Genomic DNA, 27,673 nt, shown 5'->3' on the forward strand with positions numbered 1-27,673 from the left:
TGCTTTTAGTGCAACAAGTGTGAAAAAAAGAAGAAAAAAAGGCTTTGTGCTCGATCTTTTTGTTATAAACTGACGATCTTTGGTCAAGTAAATTCGGATCTTTCGATACATGAAGACACTACGTGTTGATATAAACAGCTAGGCTAGATAACTACGTGAGTTCAGTTCTTATGAATTATACTGATTGGCCGACTTGTTTATTTTTCAAGACTTCTGCATTCGTGTGTATCTGAGAAATGAGCTACGCAATCACTCCATGTTGACGACTTCTTTATAGTTTTTTTTTTCCTTTATTGTTGATGACTAACGGCTTTCAAAAAGTTTCATATTGCATTTTTTTTTATTAGTACCGAAAGTGATTCGTGACGAAATATGCACAATGCTGGCCGGCCATTATTCATGTGTTGTTTGAGTCAAGTTTATGCTTGATTTCTAATGAGGACTATCAAGAGGCTTCGTGGCAATCCTTGGCGATTAAAATTTTTATATGGATATATTAGGGGGCAATACTAATAGGTTAGGATGCAGTAGCTATGCACTGATGTGTCCAGTCGGTAAGGTCGTATGTAAACACACTATCTTCAGTGTCTTAACCCGCCCAATCCCGACGTTTTCTGAGCTTTGGTCCGCCCCAGTCCTGGCTTTTTTGGACCATTTTTTTTCTTTTTGCTCAAACATTCACTTTTGGTCAGAAACTAAGGAAAATCACAAAGAAAGGTGTCCCTTGGGTCCAGAAATGGCTTACCTGGAGCATGTAAGTTTGACAGGTACTGCCATGCTCTATGAGTAGTCTTTTCGCTGTACGTTTTCTATGGTGGCACGGGTACTCTGAACTGATGCAGTATACGTTTATTATCATGTATTCATATGTTGGAAATATGTATACCAGAAGTATATTGGGTTTTATAAAAAAAAAATGAGAAATAAGGTATGTACCATTGTGCGACCCTAGCGAAATCGGTCGATTATGTCAACGATGGATAACAAACATCGTTATTTCATCAGCTATTGAATTTTTCATGTTCCATATTACTTCCACGATAACATCATACCATTTTCAACTTTACGTAATTGTTTGTACATATTTTGAGGCATTATGACAAGAATTAGCATAAAAGTAGTGCTTATTTACCAAGTGAGATCATTTTATTTCATGATTTTTTCAACTCAGATTCTATTTTTTCACCTTTTAGATTACTTATACCATAATATATAACCCACTTACATGTTATACAATTAGTTTTATAGATGTACTTGCTTTACGAAAAGAATTAGCATAAGAATAGCGCCTATTTACCAAGTTCCGAAGAAAGGAAGTTCGTCTGACCCCTCCAATTACAGACCAATAGCTGTCACATCTTCTCTTGGTAAGGTATTTGAAACTTTAATTAATAAGCATATTGTAAAACATCTTGAATCCAACAACTTAATTAGTGATAGACAATACGGTTTTTGCCATGAAAGATGCACCATTGACATACTCAATCTCTTAACTCATACCATCCATCAATCAATTGATCTTTTTGGAGAAACTCATGCAGAAGCTCTTGATATTTCTAAAGCTTTCGATAGAGTATGGCACCGTTCCCTGCTGTCCAAACTCCCTTGCTATGGACTAACGTCTTTTGTTCCTTTGATTTCTTCTTATCTTAGTGACAGGAAAATAAGAGTAAAAGTAGATGATGTATATTCGAATTTCCACTCAATTAACGCCAGCGTGACGCAGGGATCAGTTCTGGCACCAACCCTATTTCTGGTTCATACTAATGATCTCTTATCTGTCACTCACAATTCCATTTACTCATATGCAGATGACTCAACACTACATAGTTCATTCACACTCAGACATCCATTTACAAAGTCTAATATCTCTACCTCTCAACTCAGTACAGCCATCTCCATAAATCAAGATCTATCTACAATCAGTGAATGGGGACAAAACAACCTTGTCTCTTTTAATGCTAGTAAAACTAAATATATACAGTTTACTAATAGACAGATATTGCCAGATTCGTACATTACCTTCAGTGCAACTAATATTCCCATCTCCAAAAGTATTGAAATTCTTGGTGTCTCACTTAACAGTGCCCTCAGCTGGACCTCTCATGTCAGATCACTTGCTAAAACCGCCTCAAAGAAACTTGGATTATTGTACAGAGTCCGAAACTTCTTCGCCGATGAGCAGTTAGCTATAATTTATAAGAGTCATGTGCGCTCTCAGCTTGAATATTGTCACCCTTGTGGAATGGTTGTGGAGAGGTTGCATTAAGACAACTAGACAAAATTCAGAATAAAGCTGTTAGAATCATTAACAACCCTGCCATTACATATAAACTACCTCCCCTGCAAGTAAGAAGGAATGTTGCCTCCCTTGCATTATTTTACAGATATTTTTTTGGCAAATGCTCAGACGAAGTTGCGTCCATGGTGCCACCTCTCTATGCCTTCCCTCGTGCTACACGGGCATCTGGTAGCGCTCATGACTGGAATGTCACTCAACCATATTGCAGAACTTCTGCCTATCAGAATTCTTTCATTCCCCGAACTGCATCTCTCTGGAACTCGCTTCCCCAGAGTTGTTTTCCTCCAAATTTCAACCCACAACTGTTCAAGTCTAACTGTTACAGATATTTTATGAACAGTGGACACCAGTAATCTGGTGTATGGATTTTTTTTTTTTTTACCCATTTGTTTTTCCTTCCTCCATTCTGTTATTTATTTAAAAAAAAAAAAAAAGTGACAACTTGGTCTTTCATGCTTTTTTCAACTCAGATTCTATTTTTTCACCATCTTAATTACTTATAACATAACATATTACCCATTTACACGTTAGACAATTGCTTTTACAGAAGTACATGCTTTATGAAAAGAATTAGCATAGAAGTAGCGCTAATTTACGTAGGTAAATTATGTCATGTCATTATTTTTTCACCTCTGAATTTATTTTCTCCCCCTTTATAGTACTTCTCACATTACATTCTGGCCTTTTCCATGTTAGACATTTGCTTTCACAGTAGTACACGATTTACAGTAAGCCTTATCCTAATATATATCTAGAGAGAGAGAGAGAGAGAGAGAGAGAGAGAGAGAGAGAGAGAGAGAGAGAGAGAGAGTGAGGTGGGATGGTGGTACACTGGGAGACAGCTTATCCCATAATTGGTGGCTAAATCTAGAGCCCTTGGGGAATTTCCCACTCCTCTTACACCGTGAACAGAATTCTTCCTAGCGTTTATTTACCTACTGACTATGTTCTGTGACTTTCAACTTAGACTATATTTCAACTTACATACTAACTTTACAGTAACTATATCTTTCATGCTTTTTTCAACTCAGATTCTATTTTTTCACCTTTTTGATTACTTATAACATAACATATTACCCATTTACATGTTAGACAATTGCTTTTACAGAAGTACATGCTTTATGAAAAGAATTAGCATAGAAGTGGCGCTAATTTACGTAGGTAAATCATGTCATGTCATTATTTTTTCACCTCTGAATTTATTTTCTCCCCCTTTATAGTACTTCTCACATTACATTCTGGCCTTTTCCATGTTAGACATTTGCTTTCACAGTAGTACACGATTTACAGTAAGCCTTATCCTAATACAGAGAGAGAGAGAGAGAGAGAGAGGTGGGATGGTGGTACACTGGGAGACAGCTTATCCCATAACTGGTGGCTAAATTTAGAGCCCTTGGGGAATTTCCCACTCCTCTTACACCGTGAACAAAATTCTTCCTAGCGCTTATTTACCTACTGACTGTATGTTCTGTGACTTTCAACTTAGACTATTTTTCAACTTACATACTAACTTTACAGTAACTATACAACCTCCTATGATAAGTATCACATAAGATAACATGGCACTATTATGATACTGAGCGACACTTTATCGCGTATGTACAGGCCTTACCACACTACACACACTTTCAATAGTGCCTGTTATAATGATACTCAAGGAAGCACGGTTGCAGGCAGAGAGCAACGTTGCACTCCACCTTTTATAATACCTCCAATAAAACATATTACCCCTTTACATGTTATACAATTGCTTTTATAGATGTACATGCTTTACGAAAAGAATGAGCATAGCAACAGCGTAACCACGTGAGTTCAGGTCACTCGAAATCTAATTATTCACCTTTTATAATACTTCCAATATAACGTATTACCCCTTTACATGTTATACAATCGCTTTTATAGATGTACATGCTTTACGAAAAGAATGAGCATAGCAATAACGTAACCACGTGAGTTCAGGTCACTCGAAATCTAATTATTCACCTTGTAATAATACTTCCAACATAACATATTACCCCTTTACATGTTATACAATTGCTTTTATAGATGTAAATGCTTTACGAAAAGAATGAGCATTGCAATAGCGCTACCACGTGACTTCAGGTACCGTCATTATTTTTTCAACTCAAAATCTTATTATTCACCTTTTAAAATACTTCCAATATAACATATTACCCCTTTACATGTTAGACAAGTGCTTTCACCTTCTGCTAACTCACACCACGCCTAACACGAACACCATGTGGACGCGTTGCCTCCCCTACACCACTCTCGCTTTCACGAATCTGTCTGCGCTCTCCCGCCCCAACACTTTCACTTTCTGCTGCCCTAACCATCCCCACACCACTACTTCCTACCACAGAACACATAGAAGAAACATACCTGTGGAACAGTTGTGATGTGATGTCTGTCCCAGTTCCACGTGGCGATATCTTTTCCTTCCCCAGCCAGGAAAATACGCCACCATGTACTGCTTACTCGTCCTCGTCCTCATCTGATGGTATGTGTTGCTGCCTAGATGCAGCACGTGGTGCAAACTGGCCGTCCCCTGCCCTCCTATATGTTATATATTTGACCTTCCTTAGGGAAGGGACCTCCTCATCACTGCTGCTGGTAACCTCCTCAGGCTGCACGTAACTCGACATCGAGGGTCTCGTCGTCCAGTGGGGAATCACTATCCCCTGTAAAGGTATCCAGGGCGACTTGTATCTCCTCGTCTGACAGCCCACGACGCTCCATGTCTGACCTGGGTGACTGCTGACAGGTAAGTGGACGATCACAGGGTCAGGTGGGGTTAATCTGGGTCTAGGGGATTATCCGCCTGGTGGCGAGTAGGTGAGGCTTGCGTAGGCGGGCGAAACAAAAATCAGGTGCGAATTTTGAAAAATGTGAAAATTATGCAACTTGCAATGTTGCCACGTTAATTCACGTCACCGGGACATGAGTGCACATCATGTGCGAACGTTAATTCACGTCGCCGGGACGGCGCGGGATAAGGCAGACGTATTTCTAATAATCTATCTTTAAATATATTTTTAACGAAAAATATGAGGCTCCTAGAACCTAACCCACTATTTTACATGTAAATATATGTCACGTTTTAGAGCGAAATCTATTTTGCATGTGGTTCTGCATAACCTACCTTGTGTTGTATGAAGACTCAACTGTAATGTAGGGCCTACTTACCTGGATTACTGTACTGTACTTACCTGGATTACTGTACTGTACTTAACTGGATTACTGTACAGTACTTTATGACAACACCACACCTACCTGCTTTCTTTTGTTCTAAATATAAATTTTTTTTATTGATTCTGTATGTCTGCACATGTTTACATGCTTAAAAATGTGTTAAAATGTGTTAGCGTGAGTTCCGGGGGTACTGATAGGTGTAAGCCTTATCTAACGGAATTTCATTTTTTTCGGCATACTCAGGGCCGCCTAGGGTGCTGTTAAATCGAGGTTTTACTGAATTTCGTATCCTGTCTGGTGTCCACCAACTTCCTCACTCCATATCTTTCACGAATCACATTATTTCGTATCTTATCCACCCTCTCTACTCCACATACATTCCTCAGCGTATATATGTATATACAGGTATATATATACATACAGTCACTACTCGTTATACGATGGGGTTACGTCAGGTCATACCTTAACGTATAACGAGTTTATCGTTAATCGGGAGATTTAAATACATTATAAAAGGAGGGTTCCATCAACTCATCTTCCCAAAGTCACCTACCCAAGACTGAAACAAAAATGACAACCCACTGTAATGTCCAAGTCATCTCCAAGACCAAAACAAACACTATCACACCAATACAGGCAGTGTATCTCACGTACAGTAAAATGTTGCAACAGCACAACAATCACACTTGCGTAACATTGGCCTGATGCTACACGATGTATAGGCCTACTGTAGCATGATGCTTGCCTGCGAAGTAACAATAGCAGGGGGGCACATATGAATGAGTGCAAAAGACAGGGCTTTGAAGGGGTGGTGGGACTGCACTGAACCAAAACAATGCTTTGCATGCTGCAGCAGCCACCTTGCCTTAGACAAGCGATGGTTGCCTAGCGTGTGCCTGGTGCATCATACAATGTTAATAGGGCAATATCGTTAGAGTGAGAAATTCATCATAAATCGGATTTGGGGGTGGAATTTTTCTGTTATCGTTGTTCCGAATTATCATTTACCGGATCAACGTATAACGAGTAGTGACTGTGTGTATACAGTATATATATATATATATATATATATATATATATAATTTCATTTTTTTTTTTAAAGGCTCCAACATGCTTGCATGTGTCGGCCTTGGTCACCTATTGGCGGCTCTCCATGCTACACGATTCATTGCAGTCTCCCTGTTCAGTCCCTTAACCCTCAGGTCACACTTAATGACCTCGTCCCATGTCTTTCTCGGTCTACCCTCGTAACCCCATCCCCAATATTAACACATCTCACCTTCCTCACCCAATTATCGTCCCCCATCCTCCCCACATGTCCAAACCATCTCAATCTACCTCTCCTCATCACAACACCAATACACTCCAGTCCCATCCTACCTCTCAACTCTTCCATCATGAACCCAGCCCCCCCAGACCTTGGACGCAGGGACGCACTACATATCCACCTAATCATTGTCATTTCTGTACGTCTGAGCCTGCGAATATCCTCCTCCTTCACTGCTCAGGTCTCACTACCATACAGCATTACACTCCTAACACATGCTGCATACAAAGACCCCTTAGCACACAGGGAGGGTCCTCTCAATGTCAAGAGAGGCAAGAGCTCCCTGAACTTCTTCCAACCACTTCTCACCCTAGCCACAGAGCTAGCTCCAGCCCCACCTCCAGCACACAACATGTCTCCCAAATAACAAAACTCTTCCACACACTCAAGAGATTCACCAGCAAGTTCAATTCTTTCACGTCTGACAATCTCCACCTGCTCTCCCCGACACGTCGTACACATAAAATCAGCATTATCTTGCAGTCTACCTCTGATACCACTACATCTCTTATGCACCCATTTATCAAAAACACCGCACAAGATGGAATTACTTCCCACGCCCTTGTGGCAAACTGCACATGGACACTCTCCCTCGTCTCTGATAGTACCACCACCAACCCTAGATATCATCACTTTTGTTTTATCTGCATTTACCCTTAAGCCCTTGTGCCCCATACCATCTCTCCACTTCCTAAACCTTTCCTCCGCCTCCCTCTCGTTCTCTGCAATCAACACCAAATCATCAACATACAACAACTCCCACGGAAGTCCGTTTCTGAAGTCACGTGAAAGGGCTTCAAGTACCATGATAAACAACATGGGACTCAAAACTGACCCCTGATGCACACCAACATTCACGGAAAACCCATCACTCAAATCTCCATTCACTCTTACCTGGGTGTGAGCACCCACATACATAGCCATAACCACCCAAACCAGCCACTCCTCCAAGCCAAGCTTTCTCACTGCCCACTTCACCACCTCTCTAGGGACTCTGTCAAAGGCCTTTTCCAAATCAACAAAAACAAAATAAAGATCCCTTCTCCTACCAATATATTTTTCCTTAAGTTGTCGAACAATGAATATGGCATCGGTGGTCCCCCTACCTGGCATAAACCCAAACTGCATCTCATCAATATTCACTCTTTCACTAATCATACCTTCTAAAACTCTCTCCATTACCTTCATTATCTGATCTAAAAGCTTTATACCTCAATAATTTCCTCTTTCTAGGGCATCACCCTTCCCTTTATGCACATTTACAATTACACTCTTCGACCAATCATCTGGGACAACACACTCATAAATAATCCTATTTATCAGGTCAGTGACTAACTTCACCCCTATATCTCCTAAGCCTTCAACATTTCGGCAGTCAACCCAGACACACCTGCTGCCTTCTCCACCTTCATCCTGCCTATTGCCTCACTCACAGTAGCAGCATCAATCAAAGGCCAAGGGCCAGACACTGGATCTGCTGGCTACAAACCTTCTCTGTCCCACTCAAACTCCTCATTCACCAACTGGTTATAATGCTCTCTCCATGCATCTTTAATATCCTCACTGTTCACCACTACCCTTCCTTCATCATTCTTTACACACTCCTCACCTTTAATATCCCGATTATCCCTTTTCACATGACCTGCAACCCTAAATATCATATTTTTCCTTTCCCCATGATTTAGGTTATCAAGTACAAGTCTCTGTGACTCAGACTTTGCCCTGTATATCTCTCTTCTAGCCCTACGTTTGGCAGCCAAATATTCCTCTTAGCTACCACCCTTCTTCCATTCCTGGAAAAGCCTTCTTTTCTCCTTAACTGCAGCTTCTACACCCTCGTCCCACCACCAAGTTACTATATGTCTTGGTAGTCCTCTTGTCCAACCGCATGTTACATCAGTAACTCTCAAGAGATTGTTCTTGAGGGCTCTGTACTGTTCATTAACGCCTCTGTCTACAGCTCCCTGTTCAGCCACCACTCTCCTCAACTTGCTATAGAAGGCATCCTTTATTACTTGGTTTTTCAGCTTCCATACTTTCCTCCTAGGTACATACGTCCTCTTTTTCATCACTTGTTCTTTAAGCACCATATCACAAATCAGTAGCTTGTGCTGTTGCACACACTCCTCACTTCCTATAACTTTAACATCCCTCACTAACCTCCTATCGGCTCTCCTAACCAGAAAATAATCTATCTGACTGCTATTTCCCCCAGACTCATATGTAATTAACCTACTGTCTCTTTTCCTAAAATATGTGTTGCACACAATCATGTCCGTTGCCTCCCCAAACTCAAGTATCCTTTCCTCTTCTGCATTCCTTATACCACACGCACATCCCCCATGCACGCCTTCATAACCTTGTGCTGCTTCACCTACATGACCATTTAAGTTCCCTCCCAAAACAACTATCTCATCATCCTGCATACCACCCACTACATGTATTAAATCATCCCAAAATCTATCTTTCTCTGCTTCATCCAATCCTGCCTGTGGAGCATATGCCAATATAATCGCAGCTATCCTTCTACCGAACAGAATTTTCACTACCAATATCCTATCGCTTACTCTCATAACATGCATAATATATTCCACCCATTTCTCTGCAACCATCACACCAACACCTCCATATCTGTCTGTCCCCCCTTGCCGAAACAACTAATAGCAACAGTCCTTCCCAACAATCTTTCTGGCTGATCCACCCCTGTACTGGACTTCCTGTAGACACGCCACATCCACCCACCTCCTACTGAATGCCTCAACGACTTCCCCGGCTCTTCCCCTCAAACTTCCCACATTCCATGAACCCACTCTCATCCCCCTGGGTGATTTACTGTCCTAAGGCTTGCTTTGAAACTTTTTCTTGTGTTTTGTCATATTCAGTATTAATAAAGGGGGATAGACATACCACAGGCCCCACTCACTGCACAGTCCCAGGTCCAGGCAATGGATCTGGGACCCCTAGCCAACCAGCTTACCAGTGGCTGTGGTAGCGGCCTCGGAGCACCCTGCCAGGACAGCTGCAGGGACACCCTCCAAGCACGCCTTGGCACTGCAACTATCCCACCATTATACACCCACTGATAGGGCAGCCTCCTGGGGCGCTACTCCCAGGTTCGGGCCCCTCTCTATTGGGTGGAAGCTTCAGCCTGGGAACCACAATGCCCTGTACCCTCTAGCACAGGCTTGAGCCCCATCTCGCTCTGGACCCACGATCTATGCCGGCGGAACCCCTGTCAGATATATATGTATATATATATATATATATATATATATATATATATATATATATAATCCCTCTACTAATCCGATGTAAAAGAGCCAAAGGCATGTCCGGAAAATGGTCCTGTCTGGAAAGTGGGCCCCTGGCTCCTGGACTGGTACTTAAGGACCCTAACCCAGCCTAACTCTGAAAGCCACCTAAATAACTCCCTACTGGACATGCATAGCACCTATTTAAACCTATTTAAGACCCTGCTCAAACCAATAATGGAGATAAAGCATGAAATAAATGAAAAGGAACCAAAGAATGAGGAATTAGAAGTGACTGTACCTCAGCCAGGGTCTGTGGCTGCCATCTCTAAGGTGTTGGCAGTGGTGAAAATGCTCTGGAAGCACGTACAGTAATCCAGTGTTGTGCTGCACTTAAATCTTTGCACTGTGAGTTATAATTGTTTAACACTGCACAGTGTTCTTAACTGCATCACGTCAGTTTCAACCACCAATTTGCACTCCGGAGTTGATCCTTTGCATTCTAAATTCTAATTTCTTAACACTGCACAACACTGTAAATTCCCATGAGGTCTAGTGGCGAGGTATTGCAGTTTATCCACTCTTTATTCACAAAAAATGAGCACGTGTGGCTTCCATTGCAATAAACATCTAATCACGATCGAAGTTAGGCAGTAACTGTTGATGATGGGGAAACACAGTTGCCAGACTGCAATGGGCACAATACCAAACTCCTCAATTTTCAGTACCTAATTCAACTTTTCATTACCAATTTCGTAAAGCTAACATTTATTCTTCACTAATTATATATACAAGTGGAAATACATGTAATCACTCTCCTTCTAATTAACACCATGTTGATTATATTCATGCTACGTAGGCTAGCAGATTAATCAGAGACAGCAAACAATCCACCATCTCCATCCTGTGTATCCTCATACATGTGAAAAAACCATTTGGTAATGCATTATTCTGATTCATTACCAAACGAGTTTCTCATTATCAAATTGGCCCACATTTGGTAATGAAAAATACCAAATGGCAACGCCACATTGAGTACACCGCTTCCCGTCCGATCAGCGAAGTTAAGCAACGTTGGGTCAGGTTAGTACTTGGATGGGTGACCGCCTGGGAACACCAGATGCTGTTGGCATAACGTTCTCCCTACATGTCAAGTGGGGTTGGTGGAGGATTAGTGCCCCTCCCTGTAAAACAATTAACTCTAAGCCCTTGGCCACCCTGTCTGGGATGCATGGCGTCTGGCAATGAATGAATGAACCCTGACAGAGGAGGGGGGGAGAGGGAAGGGATGAAGGGGCCATGGTGTAAACAGCTGTTCGGCACCACGCGGCAATTTCAAATTAGGGTGGGAAAATATTCAGATTTGGGGGGGATTTTTTCTTTTTTGGGCCATTTTTTGGTTTCGAAGGTCCAGGCCCACAATGTCTGGTAAGTGGGGTGTCCGAAAAGTTGGCGTCCGGACAGTACGGGGATTACTGTATATATATATACATACAGTAAACTCGCTTGAAACACGTTCTCGCCGAACTTTTTCACTTCCATGCTCACTTCCCTGTTTCTTATCACTTCTTTCAAAGAACCAGCAACCTTTCTTCCCTGCTGTACCCTTTCAAGCACTTCACCCACCAAACCTCCATCCTTACTCATCACACTACCCAAGTACTTAAACGTACTCACATTTTCCAATTCCTCACCATCCAACCTCGCTGTACATTCACTGACTTCACCTCTCTCAAAGACCATCACTTTACTCTTCCCTACATTCACCTTTAGATTCCGTTTCTTACACACTCTCCCAAACTCATCCACCATGCCTTGCAGCTCTCCTTCGTCTTCACTCAACAACACAGTATCATCTGCAAACAACAGTACAAGGAGTTTCCAAACACTACCCTCTCTCACCAGGGCCACTCCAACATCCACTAGCCTACCTTGCACCTCTTTTATTACCCCATCCATGTACAGATTGAACAACCATGGAGACATTTATATATATATATATATATATATATATATAATCATAGGGGCATTTGTCTTCTTAGTATAATAGGAAAAGTGTATGGTAGGATACTTATAGACAGAGTTAGAGAAAGAACAGAGAAATTAGTTGGAGAAGAACAGGTAGGCTTTAGGAAGGGAAGAGGTTGTGTAGATCAGATATTCATCCTTAGATCTTTAGTGGAAAAGTTTCTAGAGAAGGGAAAGAAGTTGTATGCGGCTTTCATGGATTTGGAGAAAGCATATGACAGGGTGGATAGACAAGGATTGTGGAAAGTGTTAAGAATATATGGAGTAGATGGGAAGTTGTTGAATGCTGTGAAGAGTACGTACGATAGTGCAAAGGCTGCAGTGCGTGTGGATGGTGAACTAGGTGAATTTTTCTCTTTGAAAGTTGGTTTGAAACAGGGATGTGTCATGTCTCCATGGTTGTTCAATCTGTACATGGATGGGGTAATAAAAGAGGTACAAGGTAGGGTAGTGGATGTTGGAGTGGCCCTGGTGAGAGAGGATAGTGTTTGGAAACTCCCTGTACTGTTGTTTGCAGATGATACTGTGTTGTTGAGTGAAGACGAAGGGGAGCTGCAAGGCTTGGTGGATGAATTTGAGAGAGTGTGTAAGAAACGGAATCTAAAGGTGAATGTAGGGAAGAGTAAAGTGATGGTCTTTGAGAGAGGTGAAGTTAGTGAATGTACAGCGAGGTTGGATGGTGAGGAATTGGAAAATGTGAGTACGTTTAAGTACTTGGGTAGTGTGATGAGTAAGGATGGAGGTTTGGAGGGTGAAGTGCCTGAAAGGGTACAGCAGGGAAGAAAGGTTGCTGGTTCTTTGAAAGCAGTGATAAGAAACAGGGAAGTGAGTATGGAAGTGAAAAAGTTACTACATGACACTATTGTGATACCAACTCTAACGTATGGAAGTGAAGCTTGGACATTGTTGGAAGGACACAAGTCAAGAGTGAGAGCAGTGGAAATGAGTTATTTAAGAGGAGCCTGTGGAGTCACGTGGAGAGACAGGCTGATGAATGAGGATATAAAGGAGCGTTGTGGTGTGGATGTGGATGTGATAGGAAGCGTTATCAGGAACACACTGAGGTGGTTTGGCCATGTGGAGAGGATGGAGGGTGAAAGACTGACAAAGAGAGTGTATGCGAGTGAGGGGGAGGGGGGAAGAGGGAGGGGGAGGCCGAGGATGAGATGGAGGGATGGGGTGGAGAGGTATATGAGAGAGGGGGGTGTGAGTTGGGAGCAGGGCAGTGAAATGGTGGGGGACAGGGCGACTTGGAGGCGATTTGTTTGTGGCCATCCCAAACGGGATTGAGGCGTCTGGCAATAGATAGATAGATATATATATATAGATATAGATAGATATATATACACACACACACACACACGAGTACTGTATATATATAAATAAAAGGCATGGACAGATTGTCTGTGAGGTCAACCCGACAATTTCGAAGAGGTGGAATAATTGTAAACGGATGTATGGCCCATTTTATGGGGCAATCTACTGGCAGTTCTATCTAATGCTCTCCTACTATTTTTTTATCCTAACTATTTTACCCCATTTCTTAGCAGGAAATAAAATTATGATAATGAAATCTCTGTCACAACACTGAGATGTCTATAGCACTCTGACAGAGAACAGCTTTTTCACAATCCAATTAGTTTGAGCTGGTGTACGTTTATATCCAAGGGATGGTTAGGGTTTATTGCTCATGTAATGCCACTCAGGGATGAGTGAGGCTGGTCACTCTCACCGTAAATGTCAGAACCAACTTGCTTAGCCACAGGCTCCTATGTTTCTCATGGGGCATCACTGGATTAGATGACGAGCAAATGAAAAAATGACACTAGAACTGTGCTATGAGTTCCAGGGAAAAAAGCACTGGAAGATTTGTAGTTTTATAAATTTTGGAATATAAGCACTAATTCTACACTCAGAACAGTGCTAAATCATGTTGTCTAGCACTAGCTCTTCCATTTACTTGCTTAAGTATACAAATGAGATTACCACCGAAAGGATCAACATGATATGTTCTCCATTTCTCCTCAAGTAAATATAAGTTACACTGGTACCTGTTGCTTAGCGACAGGAATATATGACGCAGCAGTCTCGAGTGCTCCCCAACAGTATCCCCACACAGTCCCTGCCTTCTCAACTAGTAGCAGAAGATAAGGACCAGCCAACTCACACCCTCGGCCGTACACTACCGGCAAGTTAACTGCACACCATCTGTCCAAAGAAAACTATTTAGTGACATACCATTAGAAGAAAAACAAGAAGTAGAAGAAGGAGGAGGAGGAGGAGGAGGAGGAGGAGGAGGAGGATATACAGTACAGTACCACAGATGCAGAATATCACTTGGATGCTCCCTTGTGACAAACAGAAAGCAGCAAGTGTGAGTCTTATTCCATATCATATTTCTACCTAACACACATATTTCTAACTCAATTTTCACAGCTCTTTGAAACTTACTGTTTGGCTGAGCTGGACTGAGCTGTGCAAAAATTGAAAAAATTATTCATGGTGTTTGGAACCTGCACTCATGACAAGATCAATGTTTATATGCATGTTCACGAACAAAACAGGCACGGTGGCATGAGACACTCATTATTAGAAAATGGACATGTGCTGCTACAACAGTGTTTACATTAGTACAAAGCTAAGCAGGAGACAAAATAAGCAGTTTTTTTCTTACGTTATTGCAGTTACTGCTACAACCCTGTCTGCTACAGTCTTACGGAACTGAAGCACAGACTGCAAATGATTTGTCAATTTTCAAAATACTGTACAAAGACTGTGAGATAAAGCTGATTTCACGTGTGGTATGTCGGGGAGAACATGGGGAGATTGCCAGGCATGAAAGGACTAAACTTTCTGGTGAGTCTCTTGAGTGTGTGGAAGAGTATTGTTATTTGGGGGACATGTTATGTGCCGAAGGTGGGGCTGGAGCTCACTCTGTGGCTAGAGTGAGAAGTGGTTGAAAGAAGTTCAGGAAGCTGTTGTCTTTCCTGAAACTGAGACGGCTCTCCCTCCATGCTAAGAGATCTTTGTAAATGGCATGTGTTAGGAGTGTAATGCTGTATGGCAGTGAGACCTGGGCAGTAAAAGAAGAGATATTCGCAGGCTAAAATGTACAGAAATGACAATGATTAGGTGGATGTGCCTGGGGGGGCAAGGTTTACGACAGAAGAGTTGAGAGGCAGGATGGGACTAGAGTGTATTGGTGTTGTGATGAGGAGAGGTAGATTGAGATGGTTTGGGCATGTGGAGAGGATGGGAGATAAAAATTGTGTGCAGAAAGTGAGAATTGTTAATGTTCGGGGTAGGGTTGCGAGAAGTAGACTGAAAAAGACCTGGGACGAGGTCATTGAGTGTGACCTCAGAGATAAGGGACTAAATAGGAAAGCTGCCAGAGATTGAGCTGCATGTAGAGCCACCATTAGGTGACAAAGGCTGACACATGCAGGCATGTTGGAGCCTTCAAAAATGAAACAAAATGAAAGAACTTTCCCTGTACAATATTTTTTATCACTTATGAGACATGCAGTCAATGCTGGTGCACCTCTTTTCTTCTAAGGAGCTTCACAGGTATTTCCTCAAAAGGAATATAAGCCTCATTACTCATTTTCAAAAGTGTAGCCATTAGCATTACATGAATGATAATCTTTGCGTACCGTTTTATAACATTCAGATCGTTTATAAAGGCTCCAATATGCTTGCATACATTGGCTTTGGTCATCTAATGGCGGCTCTCCATGCTGCTCGATCTCTGGCAGCCTCCCCATTCAGTCCCTTATCCCTGAGGTCACAGTCCATGACCTCATCTCAGGCTTTTTACAGTCTGCCTCTAGCAACCTTATCCCCAATTTTGCCTATTTTTGTTATATTTTGCCTATTTCTGTTACAATATTATTGCTCACATACTGCTACTCAGGGATGAGTGAGGCTGGTCACTCTCATCTTAAATATCAGGACCAACTTCCCTAGCTGCGGGTTCCTACGCTCCACATGGAGCGACGTAGGATTGGTTGATGGATGGATGGATGGATAAATTACTCCCTGATGATACACTGTACTTGCAGTACAGTGTACCGACCCGGGATAAATAGTTTACCTGTATAAGCGAATAAAGGCTGTTTTTGATGCTCTGCCAAAAGCCTCTAGGTAGGGAATGACACCAAGCCTTTCCACTGTCAGACCCATCCTTGATCCTGGAAGACAAGAAATGTCAAGCATCACATTATTAAACTGTTGATATGTAGTTGAAGTATAAGGTTACAGAACAGAATAAAAAATTATCTTATTAGCTTTGCCTGATACATTAGAAGAAAGTCAGATACACTAAATACACCTAATTATTTGCGATATGCACGTGCTTGCTTTCTTGTTGTTTTGTTCTTATAGTAGTTTGCTTTCATGTTTCTCATGCTAATTAGTGGTCAACACAAAATACAGTAAAAGTCCCATTATTCGGCATCTATGGGACTGGGATGATGCCGAGATATTGGATTTGCCGAGTAATCAAAAACCTACCCACTCAGTACCTTATATATATTGGTGAACAATGTCTTCACCACTTATGGTATTACAACTGTGTTTGGAGAGAGTACTGTATACTGTACAATACTGCAATCAATACAGTACTACACCTGAATCTGAAATATATATATGTATATATATATATATATATATATATATATATATATATATATATATACTGTAGTGCACCAACTTTCGCTACAGCAGGATTCGCGGAATCCACTTTTGCGGCATGCACCAAATATTCCCTAACTTCCACTTTCGCTTGAAAAAAATCGATTTTCGCGCACAAATTTTGGGTTTGGGACAATATTTTGAACTTTGAATTTCCTGCACCGCCCGCCCGCAACCCACCGCCATCTTGAATGACGTCATGTCAACACTCTGTCCACCCATTCCCGCCATTGTGTACGAGCGTGCTAGCTCCATTGTGTTGGATTCTCACGGTTCAATGGCCTCTACTATACCTGGTAGTGTGGGGAAAGGGCCTGGTGGTGTGGGGGGAGAGCCTGGTGGTGTGGGGGGAGGGCCGGGAGGCAGTGGTGGTGATAAAAAGTGGCCGGGACATTCAAAGTCGGGAGGAAAGGCCAAGGCTAAAAGAGAGTAACCTGGTCTCTGTGGTATGTTTCTCCTCATATAATGTGTACTGTACAGTTTTTATTGTTTGTATCTCACAATGCAATGTACAATAGTGATTTGATGTACTGTATTGCAAGTGAAAATGAAAATCTGATGTTACTTTAGGATAACCGGGAACCAATTAGCCTTTTTGCCATAAAGACAATGCCCCAACTTTCGCTAATTCCACTTTCGCGCATTATTTTTGGACCCAATTAGGCGCGAAAATTGGTGCCCCATTGTATATATATATATATATATATATATATATATATATATAAATTAGTGAACATATACAAGTGTAATGACACAGTAGGCATACAAGTCAGATAACACTTCCTGGATGGCAGAAATGATACGGAATATTACCTACCAGCACAGAACAACACTTGTATTGGTGAACTCATCACTACTTATATAATTACAAATATGTTTGGAGTGAGTGCTGTATACAGTACTTTTTCCAAACACAAAATAAAATAGTCGGAAAATTGCATAAAATAAAGTGAAGGAATATGAATTGGTAAGGTTTTTCTGATGGAAGTTAAATGTACATTTAGCACTCATTCTTTTGTTCGTTTTTTTGTTTACATGTGAAAGGGAGAGCATTGATGGAAACAGTAATGTATTCCATCAACCCCTTAATAACCTCCGGCATTAAACAACCCTTTACAGTACTGATGACAGTGATGTGGAGTTAGTGACCTATGAAAAAACTGTGAACAATTATGGGAAGGGAACGAAGGTCACTGGTATGTTTGCACGACTCTATGATACGATTCCAAGCAGTCAGAGGATCGATTAATCTCAGATGTTTTCGGCCATTTGGTAAATGCACCGTAACTTTGTAACTTCTCCCGTGAATCATAGCATGGGTTTAGGAAGCTAAATAACACATTGTTAGGCGCGCCAGATGATTATCTTCACATCTTTAAGAAAATGGAAGAAATTTAATCCCTCTCTGAGTACGTACAGTAGAGTAAGTTTCTTCCATTCTTCTGAAATCAATTTTTTTTCTTAAAGATGTGAAGATAATCGTCTGGCTCACCTAGCAATGTGTTATTTAGCTTCCTAAACCCATGCTATGATTCGCTATGAGTCACGGAAATACTGATAAAGTTACGGGGCATTTACCAAATGGGCGAAAACATCTGAGATTAACCAACCGCCTGACTGCTTGGAATTGTAATGTAGAGTTGTGTAAACATACCAGTGACCTTCGTTCCCTCCCCATAATTGTTCACTTTTCTTTATAGCTCACACTAACTTGACATCACTGACATCGGTACTGTAAAGGGTTGTTCAGTGCCGGAGGTTATTAAGGGGTAAATGGGATATATTACTGTTTGCATCAACTCTCTCTCTTTCACATTAAACACAAAAATGAACAAAAGAATGAGCGCTAAATGTACGTTTAACTTTCATCAGAGAGACCTTAGCAAGTCATATTCCTCCAGTTTATTTTTAAGTATTTTTCTGACTTCAGGTTAGGTTAGGTTTGGTTAAATTATTAGGTACAGTTAAACTCGGTTAGGTTAGGTTTAGTTAAACAGGACAGTCCCTTCCACCATTATGCTGAGGAATAAAAATACTAGAGCTGTCACAGCCGTACCGCTAAAAACAACGGGGAAACTGATTTAACAAGCACCATTTATTTATGGGTAATGCATTACAGTATCAGTGGTTCATGGACTACACAATTACCGGTAAATGTCACTTTCAGGAAGGCGTCAAGAATGAACGAATTTCAAGAATTAACGAGGGGGCTTGGAACGTAACCCTTGCTAATTTGGAGGGGGTGGTTACTATACTGTATAATACTGTGCAATATTGTAATCAAAACAGTACTATACCTGAATCGGAAAAAATATAGAAATTAGTGAACATACAGAAGTGTAATGAAACATTAGGATATCAAGTCACAGATAACACTTCCTGGCCTGCCGAGATGATTCCGGACATCTGCCGAACAATCAAAGATTTTGGTAAATGGGACCATTTCTCAAAACTGCCGAAATGTCGGATCTACTGAATAATCAGTAGCCGAATAATAGGACTTTTACTGTACAACCTGCACACACCCAACACAATTCTCATTACGTTTACTGCTAATAACAGGATGATGTTCTACTAATAAGGTGAATATACAAAATGACCTATGTCACTTTTCAATCTCATGAGGCTTCAAATTCAGCCAGAAACTTAATTACATTGGTCTTCAAACACCCAAGTAAGTAGACATGAATGATACCCAATTAATACAAATGAGACAAGGTGAAATTAAACTGTAACTCTACCCCATCAACATCCTACCTTCATTCTCCATATCATAAAAGTGAAAAATGCATGATGGAAATGTTTTCACCTAAGTGTCCACTGAAAAAACTCATTTGTCTGTTCATCAACTAATGCATTTAACTTTTCGGTTATGAAGTCCCTTTAACAGCATAAACGGTACAACATTCAAGAAGAAACCATCTAAAGATTCAGCATAAAGATGAACTCTTTCAATGGAGTGAGGTTTTTATTATTCCTGCTACCTCTTGATAGCTTTACAATACATAGCAATAATACTTAATAATTTTAAAAAATCCCTAGATGGATGGGGTCAAAATAAAAAAAACTTTTCTTTACCACATCTTTTGCTGTGCTATAAAATGGCACAAGGCAACTTGCAAACTCTAGCAACAATCAACTTGAGCATATAGAAGCTATGGTAAATACCATGATATGAATTGTACAGAAGAAGAATTTGGTTCCTTAACAGATCCATAAATGTCTCTTTACTAGACTGAACATTTTATGAAGAAGAGTTTGGGAGGTGAGAAGACAGGAAGAAATCAGTAGGATGGAAGCTGTGGAAGCAATAAAGTCAAAATGGGGAAAGCCCCAGGAATTGATGGAGTGTGTGGTGAAATGCTGAAGCATGGGGGAGAGATAGTAGTAGAATGGATGTGGATGATGTGCAGATTGGCCTGGGAGGAAGGTAGAGTCCTGGAGGATTGGAAGTCAGGTATAATTATTCCCTTGTACAAAGGGAAAGGGGAAAAAGAAGTGTGTGGTAATCATAGGGGCATTTGTCTTCTTAGTGTAATAGGAAAAGTATACGATAGGATACTTATTGACAGAGTTAGGGAAATAACAGAGGAATTAGTTGGAGAAGAACAGGGAGGCTTTAGGATGGGAAGAGGTTGTGTAGATCAGATATTCATTCTTAGATCTTTAGTGGACAAGTTTCTAGAGAAGGGAAAGAAGTTGTATGCAGCCTTCATAGATTTGGAGAAAGCATAAGACAGGCTGGATAGACAAGGATTCCGGAAAGTATTAAGAATATATGGAGCAGATAGGAAGTTGAATGCTGTGAAGAGTATGTATGAGGGTGCTAAGGCTGCAGTGCATGTAGATAGTGAACTGAGTGAGTTTTTCTATTTGAAGGTTGGGTTGAAACAGGGATGTGTCATGTCTCCATGGTTGTTCAATCTGTATATGGATGGGGTTATAAAAGAGATACTGTACTAGGTAGGGCAGTGGATGTTGGAGTGGCCCTAATGAGAGAGGGCAGTGTTTGGAAACTCCCTGTACTATTGTTTGCAGATGATACTGTGTTGTTAAGTGGGGACGAAGGGGAGCTGAAAGGCTTGGTGGATGAGTTTGGGAGAGTATGTAAGAAACGGAATCTAAAGGTGAATGTTGGGAAGAGTAAAGTTATGGTCTTCGAGAGAGGTGAAGTCAGTGAATGCAGAGTGAGGCTGGATGATGAGGAAATGGAAAATGTGAGTACGTTTACGTACTTAGGTAGTGTGATGAGTAGGGATGGAAGTTTGGAGGATGAAGTGCTTGAAAGAGTACAACAAGGAAGAAAGGTTGCTGGTTCCTTGAAGACAGTGATAAGAAACAGGAAAGTGAGCATGGAAGAGAAAAAGTTACTGCATGACAGTATTGTGATACCAACTCTAAAGTGTGGAAGTGAAGCTTGGACGTTGGAGGGACACAAGTCAAGAGTGAGAGCAGTGGAAATGAGTTATTTAAGAGGAGCCTGTGGAGTCACATGGTGAGACAGACTGACAAATGAGGAAGTGAAGGAGCATTGTGGTGTGGATGTGGATGTGATAGGAAGCGTTAGGAGAAACACACTGAAGTGGTTTGGCCATGTGGAGAGGATGGAGAGTGAGATACTGACAAGGAAAGTGTATGTGAGGTGGAGCAGGAGAGAGGAAGGTGATGGCCAAGGATGAGATGGACGGATGGAGTGGAGAGGTACATGAGAAAGGGGGGTGTGAATTGGAAGCAGGGCAGTGAAATGACAGGGGACAGGGTGACATGGAGGAAATTAGTTTGTGGCCACCCCTTATGGGATTATGGTGTCTCACAATAGATTGACAGATAGATATACTGTATATATATATATACTGTACAGTATATACAGTATACAGTAAACTCTCAATTATTTGTCACTCAGCCAAGCCCTATGCCAGTTAAAGCAAAATGCCGGATACTGCATTGTACCCCCCCTTGCATTAGCTGAACATTCAGTGTCGAGCGGGATATTGTGCTATTATCTGCCTCAACCCTCTGTCCAAAAAACTTTCGCATGAGTAAAAGATGAAAGCTAAGCATAATACAATACAGTATTGATACAGTACAGTAACACTGTACAGTACAATCCCCGTTAACCAGGAAGCTTGGGAAGTTTACCTTCCCAACTGCTTATTTTTCCCAGACATCTGGCATATACTTTTATTAACCAGAAAGCTTGGGGAATTTACCTTCCTAATTGCTGATTTTTCCCAGACATCTGGCATATACTCTTATCAACCAGAAAGCTTGGGGATTTACCTTCCAACTCCCAAAAATCTGATATATACTCTTATACACAGGCTGTATCACTGCGGCATAGCCCATACAATATCACTCGTATCCGGGGCCTCACAACCAATTTCTATTTGAAACATAACCTCCTCTTAAACACACCCCATAGACGTAACACACATGACTGCAGTGTCCTGAAGAAGAGCACAATTCACATGGTAGGATCAATTTGTCAAACATTATTATTTTGTTCTTTTATTAATAAAACATGGAAAAATAAACTATAGAAATAAATCTTGAGCATTTATTGGTGAACTGATGATTAGGCAAGAGGTGTTGTACAACAGAATGATGACGACTCCCTTGTTCAGTTGTTTACTGCTGTGGCCCACCAATTTATTCCTCAAATGCATTGTAAGATGAATTTATACATCATCTTAGAATGCATTTGCACTGGCAGAGAAAATAAAATCTAGATGATAAGCAGAGAAGATAAAATCTAGCTGACAGAATGCAAGATTTGCTTTGTTGGATAAAATTACAGTACTGTGCTTGCAATTTGTACATATTACCGGTATTAACTGCAAACCAAATTAGTGGCGAGTAAGGAGTGGAGTGCGATGGTCAGGCAAGATATAAATTTGCAGGCCATGGCCTTATACTTAACTGTGAGCAAGGGAGTTGTGATATTTCTACCGGACAAAATTTCTTTACTAATCATCAGTTAACCAATATGTGCTCATGATTAAAAATAAACTGAAAAAATTAGTTTTATTTCTTTAGTTTATTTTCCCACGTATTTTTTTTTTTTTATGCAAGGAAATACAAACCAAAGGCCAGAAGCCCGCAAACTGTTCCTTCCAAGAGAAAACAAAAACAATACGAAAGAGGGCCAAGGTCACGATCCATTCATTTCAAGATGCCTGGACACACTGCACCTGAAAGACTGGAGATCATAGGAAGTAGGAAATACAGACAAAGGGAGACAATGCCAGAGCTGACCTGTTGCATAAATGAAGGACTGGGAGTAACGGTTAACTCTTGCATTAGAGACTTGGACAGAAAAGGGATGAGAGTTTGTTGCTAGACGGGTGCGACGTAGAGGTGGAGGGATGCAAGCAGACAGTTCAGAGGAGCAGTGACCACTGAAGTAGCGATAGAAAAGACATAAAGATGCAACAGTGCGGTGACGAGACAGAGGTTGAAGGGAGGAGAGTTGATAAGACAAAAAGCATCTGACTCCACCCTACTGAGAAGAGCTGTATGTGGGGAGCCTCCCCACACATGAGAGTTGTCCTCTACACAGGGACGAATAAAACCTACGTATAAAGTCAGCAACTGTGCAGGGGTAAAGAAGGTACGGAGTCAGCTTAACACACCTAATCTCTTGGAAGTAGATTTTACAAGAGATGCAATACGATCTTTCCAAGTTAAACCCTGAGAGAATGAAACCCCAATTACGTTTAAGGATGATGCAGGATTAAGCTGGATATTATTAACCCCTAAACTGCGGGGTTGTTTTTGCTTGACTTGCGTGTCTCACGGGCATATTCGCACTCCGACAGACTCTCTAAAAATATTTGCCAAAAATCAGTTACTAGTCCTAGAATATTAAAATTACAAATGCATACGGCACATACCTTCAGATTTCTCCTGGGATGTTTGTTGAGCCTTTATCGAGTACTGTAGGACTTGTGGAGACCTCTGAAGTTGGGTAACGAAGTCTCCACTTTACACTTCCCAACAACCCGTAATATGATTACCACAGCCTGATATTATCACTAGAAACACTATTCTATGATTTTCAAATAGTTTGGAATCCATACTTCAAAAAAAAAACAGTGAAAGCAATGAAAATTACAAGCGCATATGACCTTCCCACTTGCACTCGTTCGCCGCTGGTGTTCTGTCATTTATTATTCATAAAAACACTCACACTTTATATTTCTATTACTATATAACACTTATATATATCTACAGTCTTTACCCATAAGTTTCCTTCAGTAATAGCAGTTTATTGTCACTGTAGGCATTCAATTTCTCTTTCAGTAAAATACGTAGCATTCACTTTCTCGTCCTGTATACTAGCGTTGAGAATGAATCTGTCACTTTCACTTCCACTTTCATAACTCACAGTATTCATACATGCTAGAGTGAAACTTTCACTCTCATTACTCCTAGTATATAAACTCGTATTCTCATATTACTACTCATTTACATTTCTATTTACATTCTCCATTTTATTTACATCATTTACATTTCTATTTTATTTACACTGTTATGCACTGTCACTTGCAGTAACTTATAAAACTATTTTCCACTGTTCACTTATATTTACATTCAGTGCTTTCACTTGCTGTTTACACAAGTAATCCCTCCAATATCCCACGTAACAGAGCCATAGGCATGTCCGGATAGTGGTCCTGTCCAGATATTGAGCCCCAGCCTTCTGGACTTGTACTTATGGACCCTAGTTCAGAAAAACACCTACACAACTCCCTCTGGACATGCATAGCACCTATTTAAGACCCAAATCACACCAATAAGGGACATAAAAGACTGAAATAAATGCAAAAGAACCAAAGAATGAGGTTTCAGAGGTGAGTTTATACAATATTAAACATCCTGGGTACTTAAAACAAGTCCCTGGCTCCTGGACTGGACCCTAACTCAGAAAACCTATACAACTCCCTCTGGACATGCATAGCACCTATTTATGGCCCAAATCACACCAATAAGGGACATAAAAGACTGAAATAAATGCAAAAGAACCAAAGAATGAGGTTTTAGAGGTGAGTTTATACAATATTAAACATTCTGGGTACTTACAACATGTCCCTGGCTCCTGGACTGGTTTGAACCGCCGGTTTGCAGTCCACAGTTAATCCTTTGCACTCTAAATTCTAATTTCTTAACAATGCACAACACTGTAAATTCGCGTGTGTTCTAGTGGTGAGGTATTGCAGTTTATTCACAGTTTATTCACAAAAATACGAGCACATGTGGCTTGCATTGCGATAAGCATCTGCTCTCGATCGGAGTTGGGCTGTGACTGTTGATGATGGGGTAACAGAGTTGCCAGATAGCAATGGCCACATTACCAAACTCCTCAATTTTCATTTTCATTTTTAACTTTTCATAACCAAATTCGTAAAGCTAGTATCTGTTCTTCACTAATTATATATACAAGTGGAAATACATGTAATCACTCTTCTTATAATTAACAGCATGTTGATTATTATCACGCTATATAGGCTACCAAATTAATCAGAGAGAGCAAACAATCCACCATGTCCATCCTGTGTGTCCTCATACATGTGAAAAATCTATTTGGTATTGTATTATTCTGATTCATTACCAAACAAATTTTTCATTACCAAATTGGCCCACATTTGGTAACGAAAAATACCAAATGGCAACCCTGACAGGGGAGGGGGGAGGAAGGATGGGGTGAAGGGACCATGGTGTAACAGCTGTTCGGCACCGCGCGGCAATTTCAAATTACAGGTGGGAAAAAAGTCGGATTTTTTTCGAATTTTTTGCGATTTTTGGCCCATTTTGGGAATATTGGATCCCGGGACGATTATGTCCAGTTAGTGGGGGGGGGGGGGATGTCCGGATATTAGAGGGATTACTTTTACACATTATTTACATTTCCACTTGCACTGTTTTACTCACCAGAAAGATCGTAGTCACTGTCTATCATTTTCACTGACAAATTAGCCAGTTGACATTCCACAGCAGTCACTTAGCCCTTTACCCCTTTCCACACGAGGTTTAGTAGGGGGTAGAGGTCACAGGGCCCTTTGCATGGGGCTAAAAAGCGGCAGAATTGGACAGGTGCAAATCCGATGTGGTTTCACCTTGAAAGATGACAGTAAACTGAATACAGTGTGGTGGCCTAGCCACCTACGGGGAGTGCAACGCTGCCAATGTCAGTGTGGTGACAGCTGCTAATATATACGCTATGAAATGATTGGCAGGAAATCTAGACAATACATAATAAATTAGGCAGTTCCAGGTGAACGTAAATATCACTTAGGCTTCTCCCTTCCTTTCTTATATATATTTTTATTACGAGAATAGATTATACGGCATATTTCACGGGGAAATAAACAGCAAAATTAGCGAACGAGTGCACGTGAGGTGTTGTCAGGTGATAATTAGCCAATTCCAGGTGTATGGCACTATCATTTACCTTATTTCTTTTTTGTATATATTATTTGGTATAAGAATAGGGCATAGGGCTTATTTCAATACATGAAATCAGTGGAAAATTCCAGGGCAGATTTACTTAGCGTAGCACGGCAGGGCAGGCGAGAAGACAGGGTAATGGAGGGGAGGTAGGGAGGGGAGTCAGGAATGGGGAGAAATGGCTAAATTGTCAACAATGGATGGGAGTACAGATGAGATTAGGAGTGCTGACTAGTGTTGGACACTGGCAGTACTGATAGATGATACAAGCCACCACTTGAAAGCCCGGGCGAACTCAAAATAACACAGAATCACAAAAGTGACACTCCGCGGTTAAGGGGTTAAACATTAGTGGAAGACTTTGTTGGGTTGATAAGAACAAGAAGAGAGTTTCTGATGCATTAAAAAACAAGATTATTTTTTCCCAGGTTAGAGATACGAGCCAAGTCAGACACTAGCCTAGGTGTGCCATAGCCTCATCCCTTGTTTGTTGAAGTAACTGTTGAGATGGACATTGCGAGAACTGAATGGAAAGATGAAGGGTGGAATCATCAGTGTATGAGTGGATTGGGTTAGATGTACAGCTTAGAAGGTCATTGATGAATAAAAGGGAGAGAGTTGGTGATAGGACAGAGCCCTGAGGAACACCACTATTGACAGATCTAGAAGAACGATGGCCGTCTACAACAGCAGCTATACAATGACCAGAAAGGAAACTATAGATGAAGGCAGAAATAGAATGACAGAAACCATAAGAGCGCAGTTTGGAAATTAAAGATTTGTGCCAGACTTGACTGAAAGCCTTTGAGACGTCAAGTGCAATGGCAAGGCTCTCGCCAAAGTCCCGAAAGGAGGATGACCAGGAGTCTGACAGGTAGGTGAGAATATCATTAGTGGTGTGTCCCTGACGGAACCCATACTAACGATCAGAAAGAGGGTTATGATAGGAAAGACGCTTTAAAATATTTCTGTTAAGAACAGACTCGAAAACTTTTGAGAGACAGAATGTTAAAGCAATTGGATGATAGTTAGAGGGCTGGGAATGGTCACCCTTCCTTAGGACTGGCTGAATAAGAGCACTCTTCCAGCAAGAAGGTACAAATTGACAGACAAAGGCGAAAGAGTTTACCCATGCAGGGTGTAAGCACAGAAGCACACTTCTTGAGGACGACAGGAGGGACTCCATCAGGCCCACATGCCTTATTAGTACTGAGGCCAGTGGTTGCAGAAAATACATCAGCTGAAGAAATTTTAATGTCAGCCATGAGGAAATCAGAGAGGGGAAGTGATGAAGGAACAGCACCGGAATCGTCTAAGATGGAATTGGAGGAGAAAGTCTGAGCGATGAGATCTGTTTTATCAGTAGAAGAAATAGCTACAGAGCCATCAGGATAGAAAAGAGGAAGGAAGGATGATGCAGTAAAGTTGTTAGAA

The 27,673-nt window shown here is 41.1% G+C and overlaps 1 protein-coding gene and 1 pseudogene across 1 annotated transcript in view; one reads left to right on the plus strand and one right to left on the minus strand.

Annotated features, from left to right (window-relative positions):
- Tmem214 (Transmembrane protein 214) overlaps nucleotides 1-27,673 on the minus strand; it is a 358,745-nt gene that overhangs the window by 61,934 nt on the left and 269,138 nt on the right. The window contains exons 11-12 of the mRNA XM_080281050.1: nucleotides 16,194-16,290; nucleotides 14,152-14,308 (exon numbers count right to left, since the gene is read on the minus strand). Of these exons, the coding sequence (XP_080137176.1) occupies nucleotides 14,152-14,308; nucleotides 16,194-16,290 (254 nt within the window). The remainder of the gene's footprint in view (nucleotides 1-14,151; nucleotides 14,309-16,193; nucleotides 16,291-27,673) is intronic.
- LOC145411078 (5S ribosomal RNA) lies at nucleotides 11,086-11,204 on the plus strand (annotated as a pseudogene).

Source organism: Coenobita brevimanus, chromosome 87 (genome assembly GCF_032717465.1).
Source record: "Coenobita brevimanus isolate Jiangsu-jjx chromosome 87, ASM3271746v2, whole genome shotgun sequence".
NCBI lineage: Eukaryota > Metazoa > Arthropoda > Malacostraca > Decapoda > Coenobitidae > Coenobita > Coenobita brevimanus.